Raw genomic sequence first — 21,744 nt, 5'->3', positions numbered from 1 at the left:
AAGGAAACATTACCCATTGAATTAGATATCCATTTACTTATAAAGAGAAAGCGGCTTTATATTTTCAAAAATAAATAGCTTATTCTGTCTCATGTCAACCTACCAGACTTGGAGAGAAAGTATCTGATTAGAGTAGTGTCGGCATTTATCTCTTTAGAGAAAGATAGAAAGGCTCCTGGGAACCTGCTGTGTACCGAGACATTACGGTAGGTAATTTAAGTATGTTTTCTTAATTTATCTTCAAAACAACCCAGGAAGATGGAAGGTGTTAATAACTTCATTTTATAAAAAAAACTAGGAAGTCCAAAGATTAAGCAGTTTATCTGCTGAGGTCACACAGGTAGAAAACAGTAGAACTAGAGTGTCTATGTATTATTTTATAAAGCTCACTGTGCATTTTTTAAAACTAATAATAGTTTATTACTTTTTGTTTTAAGAAAATGTTCACAGAATCAGAATGTTTACCAGAGAAGTCATAACCCTCCTCCTGGTCCCCCTGGAGAGGACCATTCACAGAGGAGGTACTCTTGGAATGTAAAGCCAAATGCCAGCCGAGTAGTCCAGAATCAGAGATGGTATTCTGGCAGTTACCACGGACTGTCCTATCCAACCTATTGTGGATGGACTGAGTGACACAAACCTATCCTGGAAATTTATCCGGAGACAGAACAGGACTGAAGATGGCTGGGGTGATTTTTTATAAGATCAGGTCCAATGACGTTTATAATCTATTCTATTTCTCCCTTATGTGTTCAAACTTAAGGAAAAATTATATTGATACTTATTAACTCTTTGCTGATTAACTCGCGGTATTTGCAACAGTGAAAGAAGTAATCTGTCGTTTCGGCCTTAACTTTTTTTTAAGGAAGATGTTATTTTATAACAAAGTAATAAAGAACATCCCTTGAACATAATTTTTTTTAATTTAAATTATTTTAAATTCTAACTTTTCTGTGTATTTCCTTTTGACTAGACTTGTGATATGAATGTGTGTATACAAAAAGTTTTAGTCATGTTCTATTCTGTCATGTTCTGTTATTGACCCAATCATTAAGAGTATCATTTTTTTGCCCCTCACTGTTCAAGATTTCTATTAAAATCTACCTGGGAGACAGTCTCTTTGAACCTAATCATTATTTGTAATTAGTTCTGGTCTTTTTATGATTAGAATTTTTTTTGGCAGTCTGTTGTGGGACTTGACCAGCATCCTTTCACTGAATTGCCAGATATACCATCTAAAACAGGAGTGGAGAAACTTTTAGGGATTGGTAGTCACAACTGGGGAAGAGAGATTGATTGATAAACCAGAATGCTGGGTAATTTATCTGACAAGGTATTGGTGTCAACTGGGTAGAACGATTCAGACAACTTGAAAACTTTCATAAGCTATAAAGGTTGCTTACTGAACAGACTAGGATATGACCTTTAAAGTCTGGGGTGTCTGGGAAGACTTGCATGGCTCCTTGTGTTTTTGCTGCTCTGTTGAACGTAATTTGCTGGGATCTATCTCCGCTTGCCTCTCACAGGGTAATGATGCCTTGACCTTGACTTTTTCTAAATTGTCTCTTTTGCTGGTATATCTCTAGGACACATAGGTAGATCACTTGGGGAGTGGTAATTATTTTTAGCTGCAGAGGAAGCTAGAAACTGTTGCTTAAGTATGTGTCTCACCATCATGACATCATAAGCCTTTGTAGGTATTTAATGAATATACTTGGGTAACTTGGCTTCATTTTTTAAAGCCTCTGATTTTGAAAATTTATATCAGAATGTGTGATGTGGTAGTTATTTTCTCTGTTTTCTTATATATAAGCAACATGTGGAACCTGACCCTAAGAAAGTAGTCTTTGATTAGCTCAGTCAAGTTGCTACCCTTCATCTAAGTGATGGCTTATATAGTTTTTCACTGCTCACCACATTTAATAAAGATATGAGTCTTTATTGCTAAAAGACTGTTCTTGTGGAATTGTTCCCCAGGATACATCATGGGAGCTCGACTGGATAGAAATTGGGAACAAGACAACTGGTGAGGCAAAAAAGAACAAGCAGGAGCAGGTATGGGAATCTAATGAGTCTAATAGTTTTAAGGAATTCCTTGGCAAGCAGTTTCTAGGGAGGACGTTGCCAGAAGACCCATCATATAAGCACTGCCACCTTCCAAAATCCTTTCTTGACCCTATTGTCTCCTCTATCCCTTCCCCCTTCTGTTTCAGCTATCAATAAGTCTTGTTAAAAACTAGTCTCCTTTTGCTATCTCCTGTCTCATTTATTCTTCAGCACGCTATAGTTCTGGCTTCAGCTCGTACCATACCATTGAAAGTTTTCTGGCTAAAAGGACCAGCCACTCCTTTTTCAAAAAGGTTTTTAGTGTTCTGTTTAAGCTTTTAAAATTTATTTTTATTAACACACACACACACACACACACACACACACAAGACGTTTAAAATTCAAATAGCTCTACCAAGATTACCATGAAGAAGAATAATCCCCAGCCACCAGCTACTCGATTATCACTCCCCAAAGGCATTCGCTAAGTATTTGCAGTCTTCTAGTATTTGCCTGTATATTTAAATGTCATGCATATGTTACCACTTATTGAATTTTCAATTTGTGATATTATCTATTGACTTCCTCCTGTGGAACATGAGGATTTAGCTTTTTCACAGTGTCTACCCACGTATGCATTTCTGTTACCTCATCTTTTCAGTGTAATTATTTTCCCAACTTTTGGTTAAATCAATACTCTAAGTTCAAGTTATTTGCTAGGTAAGTATCATTCACCCCCGAGCCATAGTATACCACGATTATGTTTTTCTTATACCTCTTTTCCCCCCTCTTCCTTGCCTCATTTGTTTGCCTCTTCTCTGTGCACCTGTCACTAATTAATCCCCCAGCTCTCTAATACTACTGTAACAGTTCTAACGTGGATAGGAGAAACACATCAGACTTGTTTTTGTTTGAAATCTTTCCAAATGGCATTTTTTCCCAAATACTTCATTGAAAAAAATCTTAGATATTAATATTGCAAGGAAAATATGTCCAGACCAATGATTATCACCACTAACTGTAACAAGTACACATTAAAACCCCAATTTTTTTTATCATAGTCCTCATCCCTATTTTAAGATTTACAAATACACAATGTATGTACATGTTGGAGGAGCGTGTATTTGTGAATTGATTCTTTTTTAATGAATGTATTATTTTTCTCTGAAGTTATCAATTATGTTTAGATTATTCTATTCTTTTTCCCCATTTTGCTGATGCCTATCTCTCATATTGAAGGTGTTACTGAAATATCTGGAGACTTTTACCCATTTTTCTGTACTTAGGATTGAGGCATTTAAGGCAGATGGAAGCCCTGGTTGTGTTGTGGATTTGGAGTAAGGTGGTTAGCTTACTTCGTGTTTACTTTCCCATGCTTTACACACTTGAGTTTTATTTTTCTCCATTGTGACCATTACCATCTCTGATAATTTTATTGTTCTCTCTCATGTACCATTTGTCATATCTCCCATTTTCTTCTGAGTTTTTCTTCTGTAAAAATTCCTTTACTGTCATTTTGAATAGGGAGTAGAGATAGAGGTATGAGTTCAACCCAGTCAATGTAATGAGACTGTAAATAAGTCAATAAAATTGGGTTTGGGGTTTACCCTCAGTCTGGTAATCTTAATTTTTATGCATCATGTCCTGGGAGTATATGCCATTGAATACCCTAAGTCATGATTTGATCTTAGAGGGTCAACCACAAACACTTCTACTATAGAGGGAGACCCCATCCAGAGTCTTCTCTGAACCACCTTTCTAATGTACTTCTAAAAACTGCCCCCAAATTATGTCCTGAAAACAAGTTCATTCATATTATTCCCCTCTGGGAAATCTTGAGTGGCTATTGGCTTTCAGAATCCACTTCTGACTCCTTGTCGAGGTTTTCTGTGATCTGACTCCCAGCTGACTTTTCAAAGTTTCTGTCCTGTCCCACTCCATTTATCAGTGTGCCAGCCATTTTTTGAGTACGTTATGTTGCACACATTTCTGCCACCATGTTTTTCTCTTACAGGTTGTTGCTTGGCTGTAATAGCTCTCCTGTGGTCTCTGTGAGCAAATCATTCTCATTTTCGAAGCCCCATTCCCTCAGTAAAACCTTTTTCCCAACTCTATTCCCCTACTGATTATTTTTCTCTACGGTACCTACTTTCAGCATTTAGCATTGATTTAATTTATATCTCCTGTTATATGAAACAGATTCTAAGCCCGGTCTCACATGTCTTCAACCCTCTCTTTCATGATTGTGCCATCTGTCACCTAGACCACACTCTTCTTTATTGCCTTGCCAGCAAACCTTATTGTGCTCTCTAAGCTGACCAGAGCCCAGGTTAAACTGGGCCTGCATGGTTGTCATGACACCCCCAGCAAGCCGTCTCTCTGCTCAGTCATCCCTCCATTTTAGGTTTGGAGGAAATGCCTCAGGATCTGAGTGAGATGATGATCAGAAGTGTGGAAGAGTTAGCTCCCACAGCCGACTTGATAAATGGAACACAAAAGACAGGAGTTGTTTGGCAGGTAAATTCCCCCTCCTATTTCCTGTAGACCACTCTCAGGAATGGTTTTTCCTTTTAAGTCCAGAAAAGTCCAGCCTGCTGAGTGAACACTCATGCCAACCAGAGTGTCTTTCTGGCTCATTATGAAGTCAGCCAGTGAGGAAATCCATTACCTTACATTGCTTTGCATCTTTCCTTGCTTCACTTTCCTTTTTCCAAACCCCTCAAATAAAAATCAGCCCTTTATTCCTTGCCTTAGGCTCTGCTTTCTAGAGGACCTAGGTAAGACAGTCAAGTATTTGTTAATCTGGCAGAGTCGTTTTAGTTGGTCAACCATGCATATAAGAGTGGGAAGTATCAGAGTTCTTCTACCGATTTGACATTGAGGTCCTACAAATATTTATACCTTTTAGGAATTGAGAAATGTCAATTACATCCAAGGTAACAGTTTTTCAAGAAGTACAGGTTTCATTTTGCAGGTTATTTTCACATGACATGGGAACAGATTTTGAAGTCTGGGTGTCTTCCAGGATCCACTTGTTCAGATAACACTACCAAGGTTAGATTCATTTTAACAGATGGTAACAGTTATGCATATTTATGCAAGCCTGTATATTACAGAAGAGAACAAGGTTGATTTTATGAAAGTTCTCAGTTAACACTTCATTAAATCAGATCTTTTGAACTAATTTTATGATGCATAATGATCTCTCTTCTGCAACTTTAGGTAGAGATCATTTTAACCTCTGAGATGACTTTAAAAAACAGTAAAACTCATTCTTTTTTTAGTGTATAGTTCTATGAGTTTTGACAGATACATTCAGTTTTATAACTATAATTGAGTACAGTTTCATCACTCCCGAAAATTCCCTCATGTCACTTTGCAACCTACTACTCCCAACAACCCTACACTCTGGCAACCACTGATATGTTTTCAGTCCCTGTAGTTTTGCCTTTTTTGGAATGTCATGTAAGTGGAATCATACAGTATATAACTTTGTGAATGTGACTTCTTTCATTCATTGTAATGCTTTTGAGAGTCATCTATGTCACTGAGTGATCTATAGTTAATTCCTTTTTCATTAGTCAGTATTCTGTTATATGGATCTACCACAATTTGTTTATCCTTCTGCCAGGCAAAGGATTAGGTTATTTCCACTTTTTGACTTTTGAACAAAGATGCTAAAAATATCGTGTAAAGGTTTTTATGAGCATATGTTTTCCTTTAGAGCGGGATTGCTGCTTTGGAGTGTGTTCGATTTTATAAGAAACTGCCAGAGTACAATTTTACATCCCTGCCAACAAGGTAGAGGAGTTCCAGTTACTCATATTCTCACCAGCACAGTATTGTCAGTTTTTTCTTTTATTCTTGTTGTTCTAATACAGATGTAGTGTTGTCTCATTGTGATTTTTAAAACAGCTTTAGAAATATAATTAACACACATTACATTGTACATTTTTTAAAGTGTACAATTTGATACATTTGACGTGAAACCATTACAAGATAAAACATACCTATTACCCCAAAGTTTCCATGTGCCCCTTTGTAATTCCCCTTTTCTACTCCAGGCTCTTTAACCAAGCTACCACTGATCTGCTTTCTGCCACTATAGTTTTATATAAATGGCATCATACAGCATGTACTATTTTTATGTCTTTTTTTCATTCCCCGTAATTATTTTAAGATTCACCCATTATTATATGTAGCAGTAGTTGATTTATTGCACAGTTGCAGTATAATCCTTTGGACAAACGTTTTCATTTCTCAAGGGTAAATACCAAGGAGTGAAATTTCTGGGTATGGTACATATATTTTATAAATAACTTTTGATTATTAAATTATGTGTAATTTGCCAAGAAACTGCCAAAGTCTTTTCTAAAGTGGTTTTATGTTTTCTTGAGACCAACAATACTTGAGGATTTCAGTTGTTCCACATGTTGGACAACACTTGATATTCTCAGTCTTTTAAATTTTAGTCATCACATGGGTGTTTGAGTAGTCATCTCATTTCATTTTCAATTTGCATATCTCTGATGGTTAATGACGAGCATCTGTTCATGTTTTTGTTGACCTTTTATATATCGACTGTGGCTTGTCTGTTTAAATATGTCTCCCATTCTTAATTAGGTTGTTTCTCTTGTGTTTGAGTTGTAGGAGTTCTTTACAGAATCTGGATACCAGTCTTTTATCAGGATAAATAATTTTCTCCCATATATATTCCCATTGTGTTCAAGCCACACGCTTCTCTTTGCTATCCCGAAAACAGGCTAAGGCCTTATTATGTGTCTCAGAGCCTTTGAACTCTCTTTGTTGCCCGGAATGCTGATTTCCCATATACACACAGCTTGCTTCCGGACCTCCTCTAGTCACTGTTCAAATGGCCCTGTTTGGTGAGATATTTCTTAACCATTCTATTAAAAATAGTAATACACTCACTTCTGGACTTTCTCCCATTTATTTTTTCCTCCATAGCACAAATGCACACAACAGCTGTATTTGTTGTTTACCTGTCTTCCAGTGTAAAGGAAGGCAGCTGTGCTCACCCCTATAAACCAACGCATTCCTGTGTAAAGGAAAGTATTGACTAAGATGAGCCCCAACCTATAAAGAACATGGAAAATATTCTCTACAGCTTATTCAGGGGATTACCTCCTCTCAGCGATGACAAACCAAATTCCAGAGCCTGGTAGATGAAGAGAGGTTGACTTTATTAATGTAGTCATTGATCTCTTAAGTACTCAGGGCAAATCGCCAAGCATGGTGGGATATACGAGATCCTCCCTAAATGAACTCTAGGAAGGCAAAAAGTAGCTTGAGCCCCACTAATTGAGGAGAGGAGGATTCTGAAAAATGCAAAGGAAAAGGCTTGCAGAAATGACTGACTCAGCTGGTTAAAGCCAATTCCTAACTGCCCTCTCCCCGCTTCCAGGACTCTCAGCTAACATGTTTTCCCATAGCTACCTCCCCCACCTCAAGGACTCTCCAGCTCACACCTGTTGATTCATGGCTTGCCAGCCAACTAATGTCCTTATTTCAGTAGCTGTGTAGGAATAACAAACTATAAAACTGCCTGTTATGTTACAATTGGGGCTCAGCCTTTGGATAGCATTCTGCTGAGCAGGTGCTGGCATTAATAAGTGCTTCCTGCTTATAGCCTCCGTGTGGAGTCTCTCTGTTTGAGAATCCTGTAACAGTGCTGATAAGCCAATGTCGCAAGATAAACGACCTGTAAAAACAGTGGCCTGAAAATTCCTCCCCCCAACACCTACCACCGGAAGCTCTCCATTCTATCCTGAGTCATGAAGCACACGTGAAACCTTAAGGGAATCACGCGCCCCTTGCATGGACACTGCATTGGTAAATAAACTGTAATAAATCGAACCAAAGCCAGCTCCTGCACGGTGGTGGTAACTCCACGCACTCCGCCGGCCAATAAATTCTTCCTCTAACACGGTTGTCTGAGAGTCGAATTTCCTCTGAGGGGTGTCGCTTCCTGCAACACCAATTGCCCTGGGGAAAAAAAAAAAACTTGAATGTCATCTAGCGGAGACAAATGTATGTAGAGCACACGTTGACCAAGATTTTGCACAGGAAAAAAGTAAAGACGTCGCGTCCAAGGCCTAGTACGGGTGAGAGTCAAGGCCGAGACTGGCACCTAGACTCCACCCCGCATCCTTTCCGCACAGCGCAACCGCCAGAAGTGATGATCTGAGGCTCTGGCTCTCACTCGCGTCGGTTCACAGGACTCAGTGCTGAGGAAGTAGGGCTCTGGGAAGGGCGGGCGGGAGGGAAGGCGGCCCGGAACCTTTTGCGGCGACCGGGAAGACCTTGCGGCCTCGGAGTGGGGGTGGGAGCGGGTAAGGGCGGTGCTGCGACCAAGCTTCCGGAAGTGGAGGGCTTTGTTTCCGAGGGGAAGATATTCCCAGACGAACGCGGGAGGCGGCGGTGAGTCCTCCCAGCGCAGGAGGTGGCCCGGCAGTGTTGGGAAGAAGCGGCTGGCGGTGGGAGAGCGGGCGGGCCAATACCGGCCATCTGTAACCCGTTTTTTTTTTTTTTTTTTTTGGTCACGCTTGGGGTCCCCCCCCGGGCCCCACCCTGCAGGCAGTGGGGGCATGTGATAATTTTTGAGTCACGCTTGGGGTTCCCTCCGCCGTTGTTTATCGAGCCTTCCCAGGGCCAGGCCCTAGGAATCCAGCACGGAAGGTATAGACTCAGTCTCTCCCCTCAAGGTTTCTACAGCTTAGAGAGGCTGCATAAAACAGCTCAGCTCTCGAATCACTGAAGTTGTGACAAGGGCTAAGAAGGAGCTCGTAGAAGAGAGGCCCAGCCCCGGGGCTCTGAGCGCTCTGGGAAATGGACTCCGAACAGCGAGTTGAAAGGAGGGAGGAATTGAGTGAGTGGAACTACGTGTCCGAGAGGACAGAGTTGGGGAGAAAGCTTGGTGACGAAGCTGAGGCCACTGCGGCGAAAGAGCGCAGTCGGGGGAGAGGTGCACTTGGCAGCAGAAGAGGGAGGAAGGGCCCTGGTCATAGAATCTGGAACGCTTTGAGGTAAAGTTGGGGCCTTATCAGAAGAGTAGCGGAAGGACAAGATTTGGTTTACGATTTTGAAAGGATCACTTTGCCGGGTAGTGGTTGTACGATAGAAGGGCAGGAATTGTGAGGCGATCACTCCTAGGTGGCCCCAGCAGTACATGAGAGATGGTGGCCTAGGGCGGCGGCAGTGGGTAGTGGAGAGAAGTGGACAGGTCAAAATGTTGTTTAAACGGTAAAATTGGCACGACTTTCTGGGTTAGATACGGGATTTGAGGTGATTCTAAATGTGCGGCCTAAGTGAGTGAATTATAGAAAACAAGACTATTTTAATGTGTCCTTTTCCTCCTAGTGTGAAGTCAAAAACCAGAAATTTTTTTCCTCCCTGATTATATATACTCATTATATGCTGTGTGCTCCCTGTGGAAAACTCAGAACATGCACACAAACATTTTTTATAGAGAACAGTAAAAATTACCTATAACACCGTTACCCAAGATGGTCCTATTTTGCTGTGTTTCTTAAAGGTTTTGTTTTCTGCGTACACGTTTTGGTATAATTGGGTATATATTTGTTATATCTTTCTGCATTATTTTCCATTGGACATTATCATGACAGTAAAGATTGAACTGCTGTATGCCAGGACATCATTGACAGATATTTTTTTCCTGATTGTAGCAGAAAGTCAAATGTAATTCCACCAAGCCAGGGATAACTTTTGGTGAATTTTCCTTTTAATGTTTTTTTCTTTGTGTGCACCTTTTTGGAAACCTCACAGTTTATGCCACATTTTATGTTTTGTTTTCCAATCAGATGTGTTTACTTAATGTTATTTATTGCCATTTTCGCGTGTCTTTAACTACTTCAGGATTTCAGTTTTTAATGACTGTTTAGTCAGAACCAGTCCCCCTGTTATTAGATAAAACAAGTTTTCAGCTTTTTACTGTTAGGATGATGAGAGGGACATCTTATTAATATAAATTCTCAGGTTTCCAATTTGTTCCTTGAGGACAAGTCCTAGAAATGGAACCTACTAGATAAAAGGTTAAAAGGAACGTATCAAATTGCCTCACCCAAATATCTCAGTAAGACTTTGATCGAAATTGTTTCAGAGATCACATTTTTGCAATACTTTGTTTTTCTACCCAAAGATATAGTTATGTCTTTTTAGTTATTCAAGTTGTCTCTTATTGGTGTTTTATATCTTTTCTTGTAAAACAAGTCTAAGAAACGGCCTGTATTGTTGATTATTTAATAATTATACCTACTCTGCTTAAATTGCAAATGTGAATGAAATCTTTGAGTCACATGTCTTTCCTGTAAAATTATTTTCTCCTTAATATATGACTCGGTTCTGCTAAAATATAAATAAAAGAGTGAGATCAGAAAGGTAGAAGGATAAGCTGGAGTGAGATTTTATTAATTCCATATGTAACCGGTAGTCTAAAGAGTTCCAGGTATCCTGCTCCTAGCTGGGTTGGGGAAGCAGCCCTTGCTATGCATCTGAGTTTACCTCATCTGTACAATTGGGAACCAGCCAGCAACCTCGATCCTTTCCCAGGAATGACTAACGAAGCAAGGAACAGCTCATCAGGATTAGAAAGATAACATCTCATGAGGATGCTTTTGGAGTTGATTTTAGTTTAACAATTCTATCATTAAAGCTTTTAAAATGTACTTGTTAGCAAAGGTATTTGTTTGTTAATGAATTACAATGTTAACTTGTAAATAGTAATGTTAACTTGTGTTTTTGGTTTTATGCAATAGAATCCTGCTTATCTATGAAATGCAGTTAACACAACAGCTAGACCTATTTCCCGAATGCAAGGTGACCCTTCTGTTATTTAAAGATGTAAAAAATGCTGGAGTCTTGAGAAAAAAGGCCATGGAAGGCGCCATCGTTGGATCATTAATTAACCCTACAATGGTAAGTACAAGTGAGAATGAGTGAGCCGTATGGGGCATTTAAGAATATGTTAATTTTCCATGATGTTATAGGTTACCCTAAAATGGTCATCTTTGGGGAAAATGTTCTTGTCCAAGCTTTGGAGTGGAGTCAGATTTGTCCAGCCTGAATTTAACAGTGAATAGCAGCTGAAATGCCAGGCGCTGCCCTAGGAGACCAGGAATGTTGTAGTCTGGCTCTGACATAATGGCAGATGCCTGGATCTCCATCTTATCTGAATGAGAAAATCTCTGCACAGCAGGCATTGCATAGTAGTGAAAAGCACACACTGTGGAATCACATTGCCAGGACTTGATGCCAGTTCTGCCATTCGTTATGACTTTGAGCAGGTAGTAGCCAGCCTTTATAGAGCGTTCGCTGTGTTCCTGGCTTTACATATACTTACATTGTTCTCAGTGCCTTACATATGCTGCTAACTCACTTCACAACAACTCTGTGAAGTAAATACTACGATCACCTGCATCTAACAGATAAAACACTAGGGAATTTGCCCAAGTTCCCTTGGTGGTAAGTGACAGAGCTGGGATTCCAACCCAGACATTCTTTGCCTTGGTGTCCTCATCTACTGCATGTGCTTAATAATATGGTTTCATAGAGTAGTTTAGGAATTAAGACAGGTATGAAATGTTTAGAATATGGCCTTTGCCATACAATGAGCCCTCAATAAATGTTATTTTTAAAACTTTTACTATTTGTTTTTTGCAGCTTTAAAAATCTGTGATTTTCTGAACACCCAGGCCCTTGAGATAGCAACTTTGAAAATATAGTCCATGGGAACTGTGATAAAGTGCAACAGCCTGACATTAGAGTTACTGGGAGATAGGGCATGCACCTTCAGAGTGCTCCAGAATCTCTGTGTGTAATTCTTTTTGTTCTCCTTGGTAGATCATCGATCCATTTCAGGTAGTTGTGGCAGCAAACAAAGCAGTTCACCTCTACAAACTGGGAAAAATGAAGACGAGAACTCTATACACTGAAGTTATTTTCAACCTTTCCCCAAATAACCATGTAATTACTCTGAATTTTGCTTACTTTATTTCTGTTGACCTTGTCCTGATAACATGTGTTCCCCAGTGTTGGGTCGGAGGCTAAATTCCGGTAAACCTAGTGTAAATGACAACCAAAATGATAAATGAAGAGAGCTCTGGACAGAGAATTAAGGTTTAGCACTGCCTCTTACTAGACAAAGAAGATTTGGAATTTCTTCGCATATAAGTAAACAAAAGTTTGGCTAAGTGAGGATAGTTTATCTGTCCCTCCTGGCTACATGGGATCAGGAAAATCCCTCTAAAAGATAACTAAATCTAAATGATGAAACGTTAGGTATGGATATTTGTGTGTCATCATACACATCTTTTATTCTCCTTGTTAACTCCTTGAGGAAGAATCCATGTCTTCTCCATATAACACAAGGCTGTGTGGTACCTAGAACAGCCTTGAACACAACATGCTCATTCACATACCCAGTACATAAGAAGAGTTTGTGGTTTGAACTTCTGATAGTAATGAAAGTTACTGAACTGAAGACATTCCACATGTGGCATGTAAAAAAAACATGAAATTTTACTGATGAAGTTGTAGTATTATTACTATTAATAATACATCCATGTCCTAATGTGAAGAGAAAAATCAGGAAACCTGTGGCATGGTTTAAAATACAGATGTTTGAACAATTTATAAAATGCATGGTAACAGGGTTCCCCAGTACCTGGAGGAAAAAATTACCTGATAATTTTTGTTTCTTTGAGATTGTTTGAAATAATTCCAGAAACTATTCAATTCAGTAAACAGCTGTTGAGCTTGTCACCTGTTCCAGTATTCCAGAAACTATTCAATTCAGTAAACAGCTGTTGAGCTTGTCACCTGTTCCAGTTACAGTTCTAGGAGCAGAAGAAACAATATGTTCCAGAGGAAGGCAGATGAACAGACAGAAGTTCAGATGCCCTAAGATAAATGATATAATGGGGATAATAATTCAAATCTGTGGGAACAGCAAAGAACAATGCAGTCTGTGAGGAAGAAGTTACAACGGGGAGTGCCGTTTGAACTGGACCTTGAAAGATGAGGGCACTCCAGGCAGAGGACCGAGTATAAGTACAGGCAAAGAATTTGAAATGAGATACTTAGTCCAGACTGGTTAGAGGGCAGGAGTGGATGACTGAGGTTTCACTTGGGGCCAGAAGGAGTGGGTGTTTGTGTGCCATGCCAAGAGGTCTGGGCTCGATTCCATGGGAATAAGGTGCACCTTTGAGCAGAGAGTTCTAGAGGCAGAACTGGTAGATGTTGAGAAGGGATTATTAAAGAGAAAAAGTATAGACAGAGGGAACTCTTAGGATATGGAAATAACCTGAGCCGGGAGGAAGGCAGGTGGGGAGATGCTTCAGATGCAGAAACTACTGGTTCATTGTCTTTATTTTTCCTTAGATTTCAGAGGCTTTGAAAACATTTGGTACCTCAGCAAATGACACTTCAATTCTAATTGTTTACATTGAAGATGGAGAAAAACAAGTAGATCAAGAAGACTTGCTATCCCAGATAGAAGGTCATCAAGTTTCTCTGGAAAATCTTCCTGAAATAACAAATGTTACAGAAGTTAGAAAGGTTTGTGAATACACATTTGTAGAGGGCGCGTGGTAGGTTACATGAAGGACAGTACCCATGCCGTTTGCTGTTGATCAGCAGTGCTTCTATTTTTTTTTTTTTGAACTTTTAAGAAAAGTTAAAAGAACGAAAATTACTTGAAAAAGAGTTATAGATGCAAACAACTGGAAGATACAGGCTTATATAACATATAGGTAGAAACTTTGTTGATGAAAGCATTCTCTGTGAAAGAATAGATAAATATCAACCTTACATAGTACATCTCTAATAGTAAATTGAGTATGAAGTTAATGTGTAGATGTATGTTTTTAAAACTGGTGCAAATTTGGTTTCTATGTTTAGAGAGTTACCACCATCGGCAATTTGACATAAGTGACGAATTGCCACCTACTTTGCACATTTTCATTCCATTTGTAATTTCATACTATTGTCCCAATAAAAGTAATTTCACTTCTACATGTTTGTGTAATGAAAATTAGTAGTTCATGACTATCCACATGTCATAATTTGTCTTTTATTTTTACAGGTATATAAAGTATCTTCACCAGAAGAAAGTATTGGGACATTATTGGATGGTGTCATTTGTAGAATGTCAACAAAAGATGTTTTGTGAAATGAGAGAAATATAATTTTCTGCATTTATAAAAAACATTGATTTTCCTTTTATGTTAAAATCATTTGTATTTGTATATGTTCATTGTAGAAAAATTTAAAGCGCATTGATATAACAAAGGGAAAAAACCGACTTCTACCTCTTAATATTTTAAAAGTTTGCCACTGTTACAATTATTTGTTACTGTCTTCTATTTTCTATTTCTATTCAAATATATTTTATTTTTCTATAATTGGGATAGTAATTGCAAACATTTATTGGCTATCTACAGTGTAGTAGGTTTTTGCCTTACTGATTTTATGTCCACCAGCTCGTATCCCTGCCCTTACTTCTGAGTACGCTAGCATTTCCTTTTCAAGCCTCTTGTTTCTAAGTGTTCTACAACATTAATTTCATTGTCATAACACTTTATGTGGTAGATGCTGTTATTACTCCCATTTTACACACAGCCACTAACAGATCATAGTAACTTGCCTGAGGCCCTATGCTAGTGTAAAATGTTTTATAAATAGTTTGGATTTGCTCACTTTTTATATTTTGCTTGTATCAGTCAAGGTAGAGTAGATCAGAGGTCAGCAAACTTTTCTGTGAAGGGCCAGATAGTAAATATTTTTGGCTTTGCAGGCCGTCTGGTCTCTGTCGCATCGACTCACCTATTGCTTTTCTAGTGCAGAAGCATCTACAGACAGTACATAGCAATGAGTGTGGCTATTTCCATTAAAATTTTATGTGCAGATATAAGTAGTGGGCAGGACTTGACTCAAGGGCCATGGTTCGTGGACTTCTGGGTTAGGTTAGGCTGCAGTTCTGGTCTCTAAAGCTCACCGGTTCACATGAGAAATATCTTTCTTGCTCATTTAGCTAGTGTGAATCGGTAGGAAGACTCACTGCAGTGACTCAGGAACCCAGTCTGCTGAAGGCTTCATCTCGACATGTGCTCTGTGGATTACTGCGCAGCTAAAAGGAACACTCCGAATTATAAGGTGGCTCATAAAGCTTCCATGTGGAAATGACAGATACCGCTTATCTCTGGTTTCACTGTCCAAAGCCGGTCATGTGGCCCTGCCAACTTCAAAAAGGGTAGAGAAGTGTGATCCTGCCTCTTGCTGGAAAGTGGAGAGGTAGGGTTGCTTAGGGAACAAACGCGTGATTTCCCTCACGATCATAAAGTACAAAAGCGCACAGCTAACGTTTCCTGTGTGTATCGTGCTAAAAACGTCATACGCGCTACCTCCTTTAGTCCTCACAACAACCCCAAGATATTTTACGTGCGAGGAACCACGCTTGACCTCTCAGCTCTACTTCAAAAATTTCAAGCATACAAAACAGCTGAAAATAGTACAATGAACATTTATGCGTCTTTCATGTGAATTCACCATTCGTTAATATTTTGTTATATTTGATTGCTCTCCTTTTTACCTATATGCACATCACACACACACCTTTTTTCTTTTGAACTGTTTGAAAGCTAGCTGCAGACATGACACTTCATTCACCCTACATCGTGTTTAATTGTCATGACTTTTAATGTCTTTAACCTAAAACAATCCTTTTTACCCATGTCCCGTTTGCCCCGAGAGTACTCGCCAGTGGCGCTTGTGGCTGCAGCGTTGACCCCGAGATAAGTCGCAGGTTACAGTCCTAACCTTACCCCCAAAGTTTGCCATGAATTATGTCACTTTTATTATTTTTTCATTGCTCTAGTGTATCAATAGTCTGGAAACAAATGACATCATTCTATTTATAGAATTCTGTTTTTGGCAGTGATGTTCCCATTCACAAAACAGAGGAATTCTATTTGCTGAAAATGTCAAATCCTAGAGGACGTCACATTTTTACACGTGATGTTAACATCATTCGCAAGCAGTCGTTAGCCAGAGATTCATTTGATGAATCTGATTAATGTATACATTTCTGTTACATTAGGATTAAAGACAAGTTCTGTTTAGAAATGACTCCAAGAACAGTTTTTATGTTTTCACACTGAAAACCAGTCATGTGCTTCAGTCTCAAAGAGCGTGTTTATGTAAAATTAAATTAATGCTGGCGGCAAGCTGCACTTCTTTTTCTAAACGAGAAATGGGTAAAGAAAAAATGGTTCAGATATGTGCAACTGAGAGCTCAAATCAATAGTATACAGGGGCGCTTCTAGATCTGCAGACTAGTTCAGCACTTAAGGAAGCAGAAATTTAAAAAATCACAGTTTCTTCTCTTTAAAAAAATCTGACTTGGAGAACCGACTCAAGCAACAAGGTGAAGATTTTAAGAAACTGGAAGAGGAAGAAAAAGATAAAAGATAAAGGCAGGAAAAGATAATTCGGTGGCAGAATTAACAGGAAATTAAGGGGCATCTACTTTATGAAGAAGTATGTAATGAAACAAAACCTTTTCAGCTACAACGATGCATTTGAAGCAGAGATAGAGGCTTTGTCGAATGAACGTGGTGCTGCTCAGGAACAGCTAAATCGATTCATATGTTAAATGATTAGGTCAGAATCTAAAAGAAAAAAACCAAGCATGTGAAATTAAAAGATGAAAACAGACAACTCATGTCAGAGGGGTCAAAACTCTGCTCTCAGCTTGTCAAAAAAAAATAATAAAATGACAAGAGAAAACTTCAAAAGGAATTGAATGCAGCTCTGGGTATCAAACACTGATCTTTCAAAGGCTTTTCTTCCTGAAAGTAAAGAAACTTTTCCTCTCAAATCCCTGTTAAAAGAAGGCATTAGACATGGACAATGGACCAGGGGTCACCAGAGGGAGGAGGGAGGGGGAAGGGGAGAGAGAGATGCGGATGGGGGATTGGGGGCGAATTAAATCATTTCTTCAATTAAAAATAATAATAAAAAGAAGGCACTAGTTACTGCTGTTGAAGTCCTATGGAATTTCAAGCAAAATGCAAGTAAACCTCAGAAACACCTGTGGAACATTATTTTATTATTACTTTTGTTTTTGCTGTGGTGATTATGTTTGTAATGAGTATTTTTGAATGTGTTTAATATTAATTTCCTGTCCTTAGGTATGAAAAAGGAAGTTTAATATTTTTACCAGTATGTCTTCTGGTCTTTATTTTCTATTGTCAGTACCTCCTCCTTGACACTCATTTTATCACCTCATTCTAAACCTCCTTGACGTTCCAGCTTTACAACTCATCCCATGAACTCAACCTTCTTTTAAAACTCACTCTCATGGTATTATTCCCTTTTTCTAAAACCTTAGGTGGTTTCAGGATTCTAATCGCCAGGTTTTGTAGGTTGATATTCAGGGCTTTTCTAATCTGAACCTCTTAATCTAGGATAAAACACCTTGGCTTGTCCTTGCCTCTCCTCTGATTACGCTAATCGTGTTCATCTCTGGTACCCATGGTCCATTCATCCAGTCGAAGTGAGAAATGAAGGCATGCTTAACTCCATTGTAATCTCTTTGTCTCTTATCAGAGTCACTGAGTTGGTCAATAATTTGCAGATTCCTAGACTCCATCCAGTCTCACTAAAATAAATCTGAGATTTGGCCTGAAAGTGTGCATTTAAAACAAACTAGATTTAATTCTTAGATATACTAGAAATCCGAGAATCCCTGGTCTTAACCTCTTCAGAGAATGTCTTATACCGATTGGCATCCGCTGTCTGGTTGCGGATAAGGAACGTGCAAGGCCTGAAGGGGTTAAGCCAGGTTTATTGTAGCAGAGTGGGAGCAGAGTTGAGACGAAGATGGCGTCAGCCCCAAGCGAGTGGACCTGAAACTTACTTGGGGCTTGAGGCAGGCTTTTTCGATGGGAATATTTCGGGTGAGTAAATTGGCGGAGACAGGAAGAAAGTCTGGTGAAACGCGTGTAGTGTTGCCAACCCGGACGTTGCAAGGTGCGGTTCCCACACAAAGGTAGGGGAGGAGTCTAGGTCCCGGCTCTCCAGGGTAGGGATAGGGTGCTCCTGGACCTAACATCGACCTGCCTACTGGGTGTTCGGTTATGTTTTTGTAATATGACATAAAGTCACGCTTTAAGTCATTAACCATCCCGAAAAGTAAAATAATGATGTTGACATTTTTAAGAAGTACCGTACAAGTCTTTCAGAATTCCACTATCGATTTGTTCACGATTCGAGGTAGTTTAAATCTTTAGGGGAATAGTAGTACATAGATTTTTGTGTCCTCGTTTCTCGTCAAGAGGCACATAATGTCAAGTAAATCTTTGTACTTGGTTCTCTTTTGGGTAGCTTCCTAGAAGGGGAATTTTGGGGGTGGGGGATATACACTCCTTAAAGGCTTTCAAAACCGGAAAGGTGCCAGTTTGCACTCCCAGTATGAGAGTACACACATGCCGGTCTCAAGAAGCTCGCAGGCAATGCCCTTAACTTGTAAGCATATTTGCCATTTTGAGATGTCAGACTCTGGTGAAGTTGAACTTGTATGTGTACTTGTTTGTATGTTATGAAGAGTGGTTTTACAGGTTTTCTTTCTGTAACTGTAGTTGATGTTTCAGCTCTGCGACAAGAAGAAACCAAACACAAAAAAAAAGCAAACAACAAAAAAAAGCAATGCCATTTCCTGGGAAAGAAGAAGTTAACGTAAGCTCCATAAGACTTTCAGAGAAAGTCATTTTGAGCCAGTTTAGGAACAGTGTCCTTTACAGGAACCAGGTAGCTCCAGAGCCTAAATCCTCCACCTGCAAAAACAACCGTTTGTTAGAGGGCCTTGGGTGCTAGGGGGGAAGGGATGCAGATTGGTAGGTCACATGGATTTGGTTACTTAGACAAGGATTGCATATTAAAGGAAAAGGTTGGGTGTCTCCCCTGTAATCGAATAAGGTGAGGGAAGGGGATTCTGTAACTAGGTGATCATTGCTCCCCATCTCCCCAGTCTTGGGAACAACCAAGGCTGTGAGTCAGCTCAGAGGAAGGGTCTTTAATCCCCCATCCTCTGCTGGCACCCTCTCGACATGGACTCAAAACTACAGGAACGGATCATAAGCCCTGTGCCTCGTTCTCAGGCTGTTCCAGACACAGCTAGTGCTCCCCCAGGCCACTCCCCTACTAATTCCTGGTGATCACAGAGGTGAATGAAAAATCAGCTCCCTGCCCTGTCATAGCTAAGCTTCTTGATCCTGAGGTTTATGATTATCAGATTTCCAGGAGCCAGCCAATGAGGTGGCGCCCAGGGCCTGCTCCACCTCTGGGGTGACAGAAACCCTGCACAGTTATCCTGGATGCCAGTCGGAGGCTGAAGGGAGAGGCCAGGCTGAGCTGACCTGGACACGAGGCTTTTGTGGTAACAGGTGAGAGGGCATGGGTGGAAGTACAGTGCGCTCTGAGTGTGGCCGAGAGCCCTAGACCCTCCTCCTCTGATTCTCAAGGCTGGGCCATTTTAGGTGTTTGGCTCTTACGCCACCTCAAAAGCCTAAAAGTTTGCAGTCAAGGGGAAAGAAGCCTTTGCTGTATCCTGTGCTGTGGAACACAGGATTCTTCAACACATGATCCTTGGGAGAGGGACCAAAGAAAGAGTGGAGGATGTGTGCTCTGGCTGCTGCGTGGTGTCCCCGGTGTACCGAAGCTGAGAGGAGAGCCAGAAAAAAGGGAACGAGGGTGTAGAGGAGGGTACTTTATATACCAGAGCTTTGTGTATGTTATTTTCTTTAATCCTTAAAACAACATGGAAAGGCGTGTTTTGACTTTACCCTTTCTACAGATGAGGAAACAGGCTCAGAGATGTTAAGTGACATGCCCAAGGTCACACAGCTAGAAAACAATGGAGACTTGGTTAAATGCAGGTGTTTCTGACCCTCCATCTTCTCCCAGTGGCTGCTGCCTACTTCCTCTCAGACAGAAGCAGAAAGACACATCTTGAGCAGAGTATCTCTGGTTCCTAGGAGGTTGGGGGAATGTGCATTCTCACATGGCTTCCTTTCTCTTACAGAGGACTGCCAGAAAGGGGTGCAGGGACGCCTAGCTCTCTCTCACAGACCCGGAGATTCAGACACAGAAGTCTTCCATGGCTCCTTATCACATCCGCAAATACAGGGAGAGTGATCGCCAAAGGGTCCTGGACTTGTTCTCCCACGGAATGACCGAGCATGTCCCCAACACCTTCCGCCATATCCTGAAGTTGCCGAGAACCCAAGTTGTCTTGCTTGGGGTGCCCCTCGCCTTATTCCTGGGCTCTGGCTCCTGGCTCCTGGCCCTGGTGGCCAGCCTCGCCCTCCTGGCTGCCCTGAGGTTCCTTGCTAAAATCCTCTGGACCCAGTATGTGGACAACTGTTTGGACACAGACATGTCTGACATCACCAAAACCTACTTAAGCAAGCGTGGCTCCTGCTTCTGGGTGGCTGAGTCTGAGGGGCAGGTGGTGGGCATGGTGGGAGCTCTGCCAGCTGAGGATCCCACCTTGAGGAAGAAGCAGGTGGAGCTGTTTCACCTGTCTGTGGCCTCGGAGTGCCGGGGTCAGGGGATAGCGAAAGCCCTGGTCAGGACGCTCCTCCAGTTTGCACGTGACCAGGGCTACAGTGAAGTCGTCCTTGCCACCAGCATGCTGCAGGTCTCCGCTCTGGCACTCTACCAGAGCATGGGCTTCCAGAAGAGGCACCAGTACTTCTATAAGTGGAGCTGGGCGCTAATCGCCATCAATCATTTCGAATTAATCTACCGGCTGCCGTCTGCTCAGGTCGCTCAGGCACTGCAAGAGAGAGGGGAGCTGTGACCTGTTTTCTGGTGGATTAACCAGGAGAGGATGGGCTCAGGCCCAGGGCTGGTGTGTGCAGCCCACGCAACCTTCTGAGCTAGCTCACCACCAGCACTCAGTGTCCTACACGTCGTATTGTGTTACCCAAGGCCACGATCTTGACCGTGTACCTCCATTCCAGTAGCTTTTCTACCTGGACTTGGTTGGGGTCCCCCTCAGTTCCTTCTCCCAGGCCATCTTCCTCCTCGATCCTGTTGCCTTGCATCTTCCCGTCTTGCTTCCCAGAGAACTATCACCCACCCACCCCTAAAACTGTGCCCCCACTTCTAAGTTTTAAATTAAACTTCTGTGTGCCCTGAATTGTGTTCCGACTTGGACATTTAATGGGGCGACCTGTCCATCTCCCTGGCGGGAAGAGGGAAGGACCAACTTTGATATTTGCTCCCACCACCTCTCCTGGGCCCAGCCAGGTGGCCCTGCAGGAGGAGATCGCACGTGGGCACCACTGGTGCTGGAGACAAGAGAGGCCCACAGTGAATCTCACGCTTCGAATGATTTAAGTAACAAGTCAATGGCTTTAGGAATTTCAGGCAGACATGGTCCATGCCGTCCAGGGGCTTCCAGGCCAGAGGGGCTGAGAGACAGGAGGGGCAAGTGGGCATATGTTGTCTTGAGTGCGGGGGTGAGGGCATCTGGGACTTGGTGTGGGCAAGGACATTGACCCTGAGGAATCTGAAAATGATAGTTGGCACCTATGGGCCTGGAACTTTGGCAAAGATAAGACGTTACTGGTGTGTGTGTGTGTGTGTGTGTGTGTG

At 41.1% G+C, this 21,744-nt stretch overlaps 3 protein-coding genes across 6 annotated transcripts in view; all 3 read left to right on the top strand.

Moving 5' to 3' along the window:
• The window catches only part of DUSP11 (dual specificity phosphatase 11), a 22,476-nt gene extending 21,346 nt beyond the window's left edge, over nt 1-1,130 (top strand). The window contains exon 10 of the mRNA XM_006905184.3: nt 438-1,130. Coding sequence (XP_006905246.2) covers nt 438-633 — 196 coding nt within the window. The 3' untranslated portion in view covers nt 634-1,130. The remainder of the gene's footprint in view (nt 1-437) is intronic.
• A 7,277-nt stretch (nt 1,131-8,407) lies between these two features.
• On the top strand, nt 8,408-14,430 carry TPRKB (TP53RK binding protein). 4 transcript variants are annotated; one of them, XM_006905181.3, is made up of 5 exons: nt 8,408-8,487; nt 10,842-11,001; nt 11,926-12,048; nt 13,465-13,641; nt 14,168-14,430. In XM_006905181.3, the coding sequence occupies exons 2-5, from the start codon at nt 10,861-10,863 to the stop codon at nt 14,252-14,254; spliced, it is 528 nt and encodes a 175-aa protein (XP_006905243.1). In that variant the 5' UTR covers nt 8,408-8,487; nt 10,842-10,860; the 3' UTR covers nt 14,255-14,430. The 4 variants fall into 4 exon arrangements, with proteins under 4 accessions (XP_006905243.1, XP_006905242.1, XP_006905245.1 ...); XM_006905180.3 differs by lacking the exon at nt 8,408-8,487 and adding an exon at nt 8,670-8,745; XM_006905183.3 differs by lacking the exon at nt 8,408-8,487 and adding an exon at nt 8,753-8,935.
• A 4,957-nt stretch (nt 14,431-19,387) lies between these two features.
• On the top strand, nt 19,388-21,286 carry LOC102895288 (putative N-acetyltransferase 8B). The gene is made up of 2 exons (XM_006905235.3): nt 19,388-19,526; nt 20,165-21,286. Exon 2 carries the CDS (start codon nt 20,240-20,242, stop codon nt 20,942-20,944), a length of 705 nt encoding a protein of 234 aa, XP_006905297.1. The 5' UTR covers nt 19,388-19,526; nt 20,165-20,239; the 3' UTR covers nt 20,945-21,286.
• Nucleotides 21,287-21,744: the final 458 nt, after the last annotated feature.

The sequence above is a fragment of the Pteropus alecto genome, unplaced genomic scaffold, assembly GCF_000325575.1.
Source record: "Pteropus alecto unplaced genomic scaffold, ASM32557v1 scaffold100, whole genome shotgun sequence".
NCBI lineage: Eukaryota > Metazoa > Chordata > Mammalia > Chiroptera > Pteropodidae > Pteropus > Pteropus alecto.
The sequence above is the reverse complement of the archived record's forward strand: the minus strand, read 5'-3'. Positions and strand labels throughout refer to the sequence as shown.

What these genes read in the sequence shown, in the direction of transcription:
- TPRKB (XM_006905181.3), top strand. Translation starts at nt 10,861, where the DNA reads ATGCAGTTAACACAACAGCTAGACCTATTTCCCGAATGCAAGGTGACC. An exon ending in CATTAATTAACCCTACAATG is followed by an intron (nt 11,002 to 11,925) that starts GTAAGTACAAGT and finishes TCTCCTTGGTAG; the next exon opens with ATCATCGATCCATTTCAGGT. An exon ending in ACCTTTCCCCAAATAACCAT is followed by an intron (nt 12,049 to 13,464) that starts GTAATTACTCTG and finishes ATTTTTCCTTAG; the next exon opens with ATTTCAGAGGCTTTGAAAAC.
- LOC102895288 (XM_006905235.3), top strand. Translation starts at nt 20,240, where the DNA reads ATGGCTCCTTATCACATCCGCAAATACAGGGAGAGTGATCGCCAAAGG.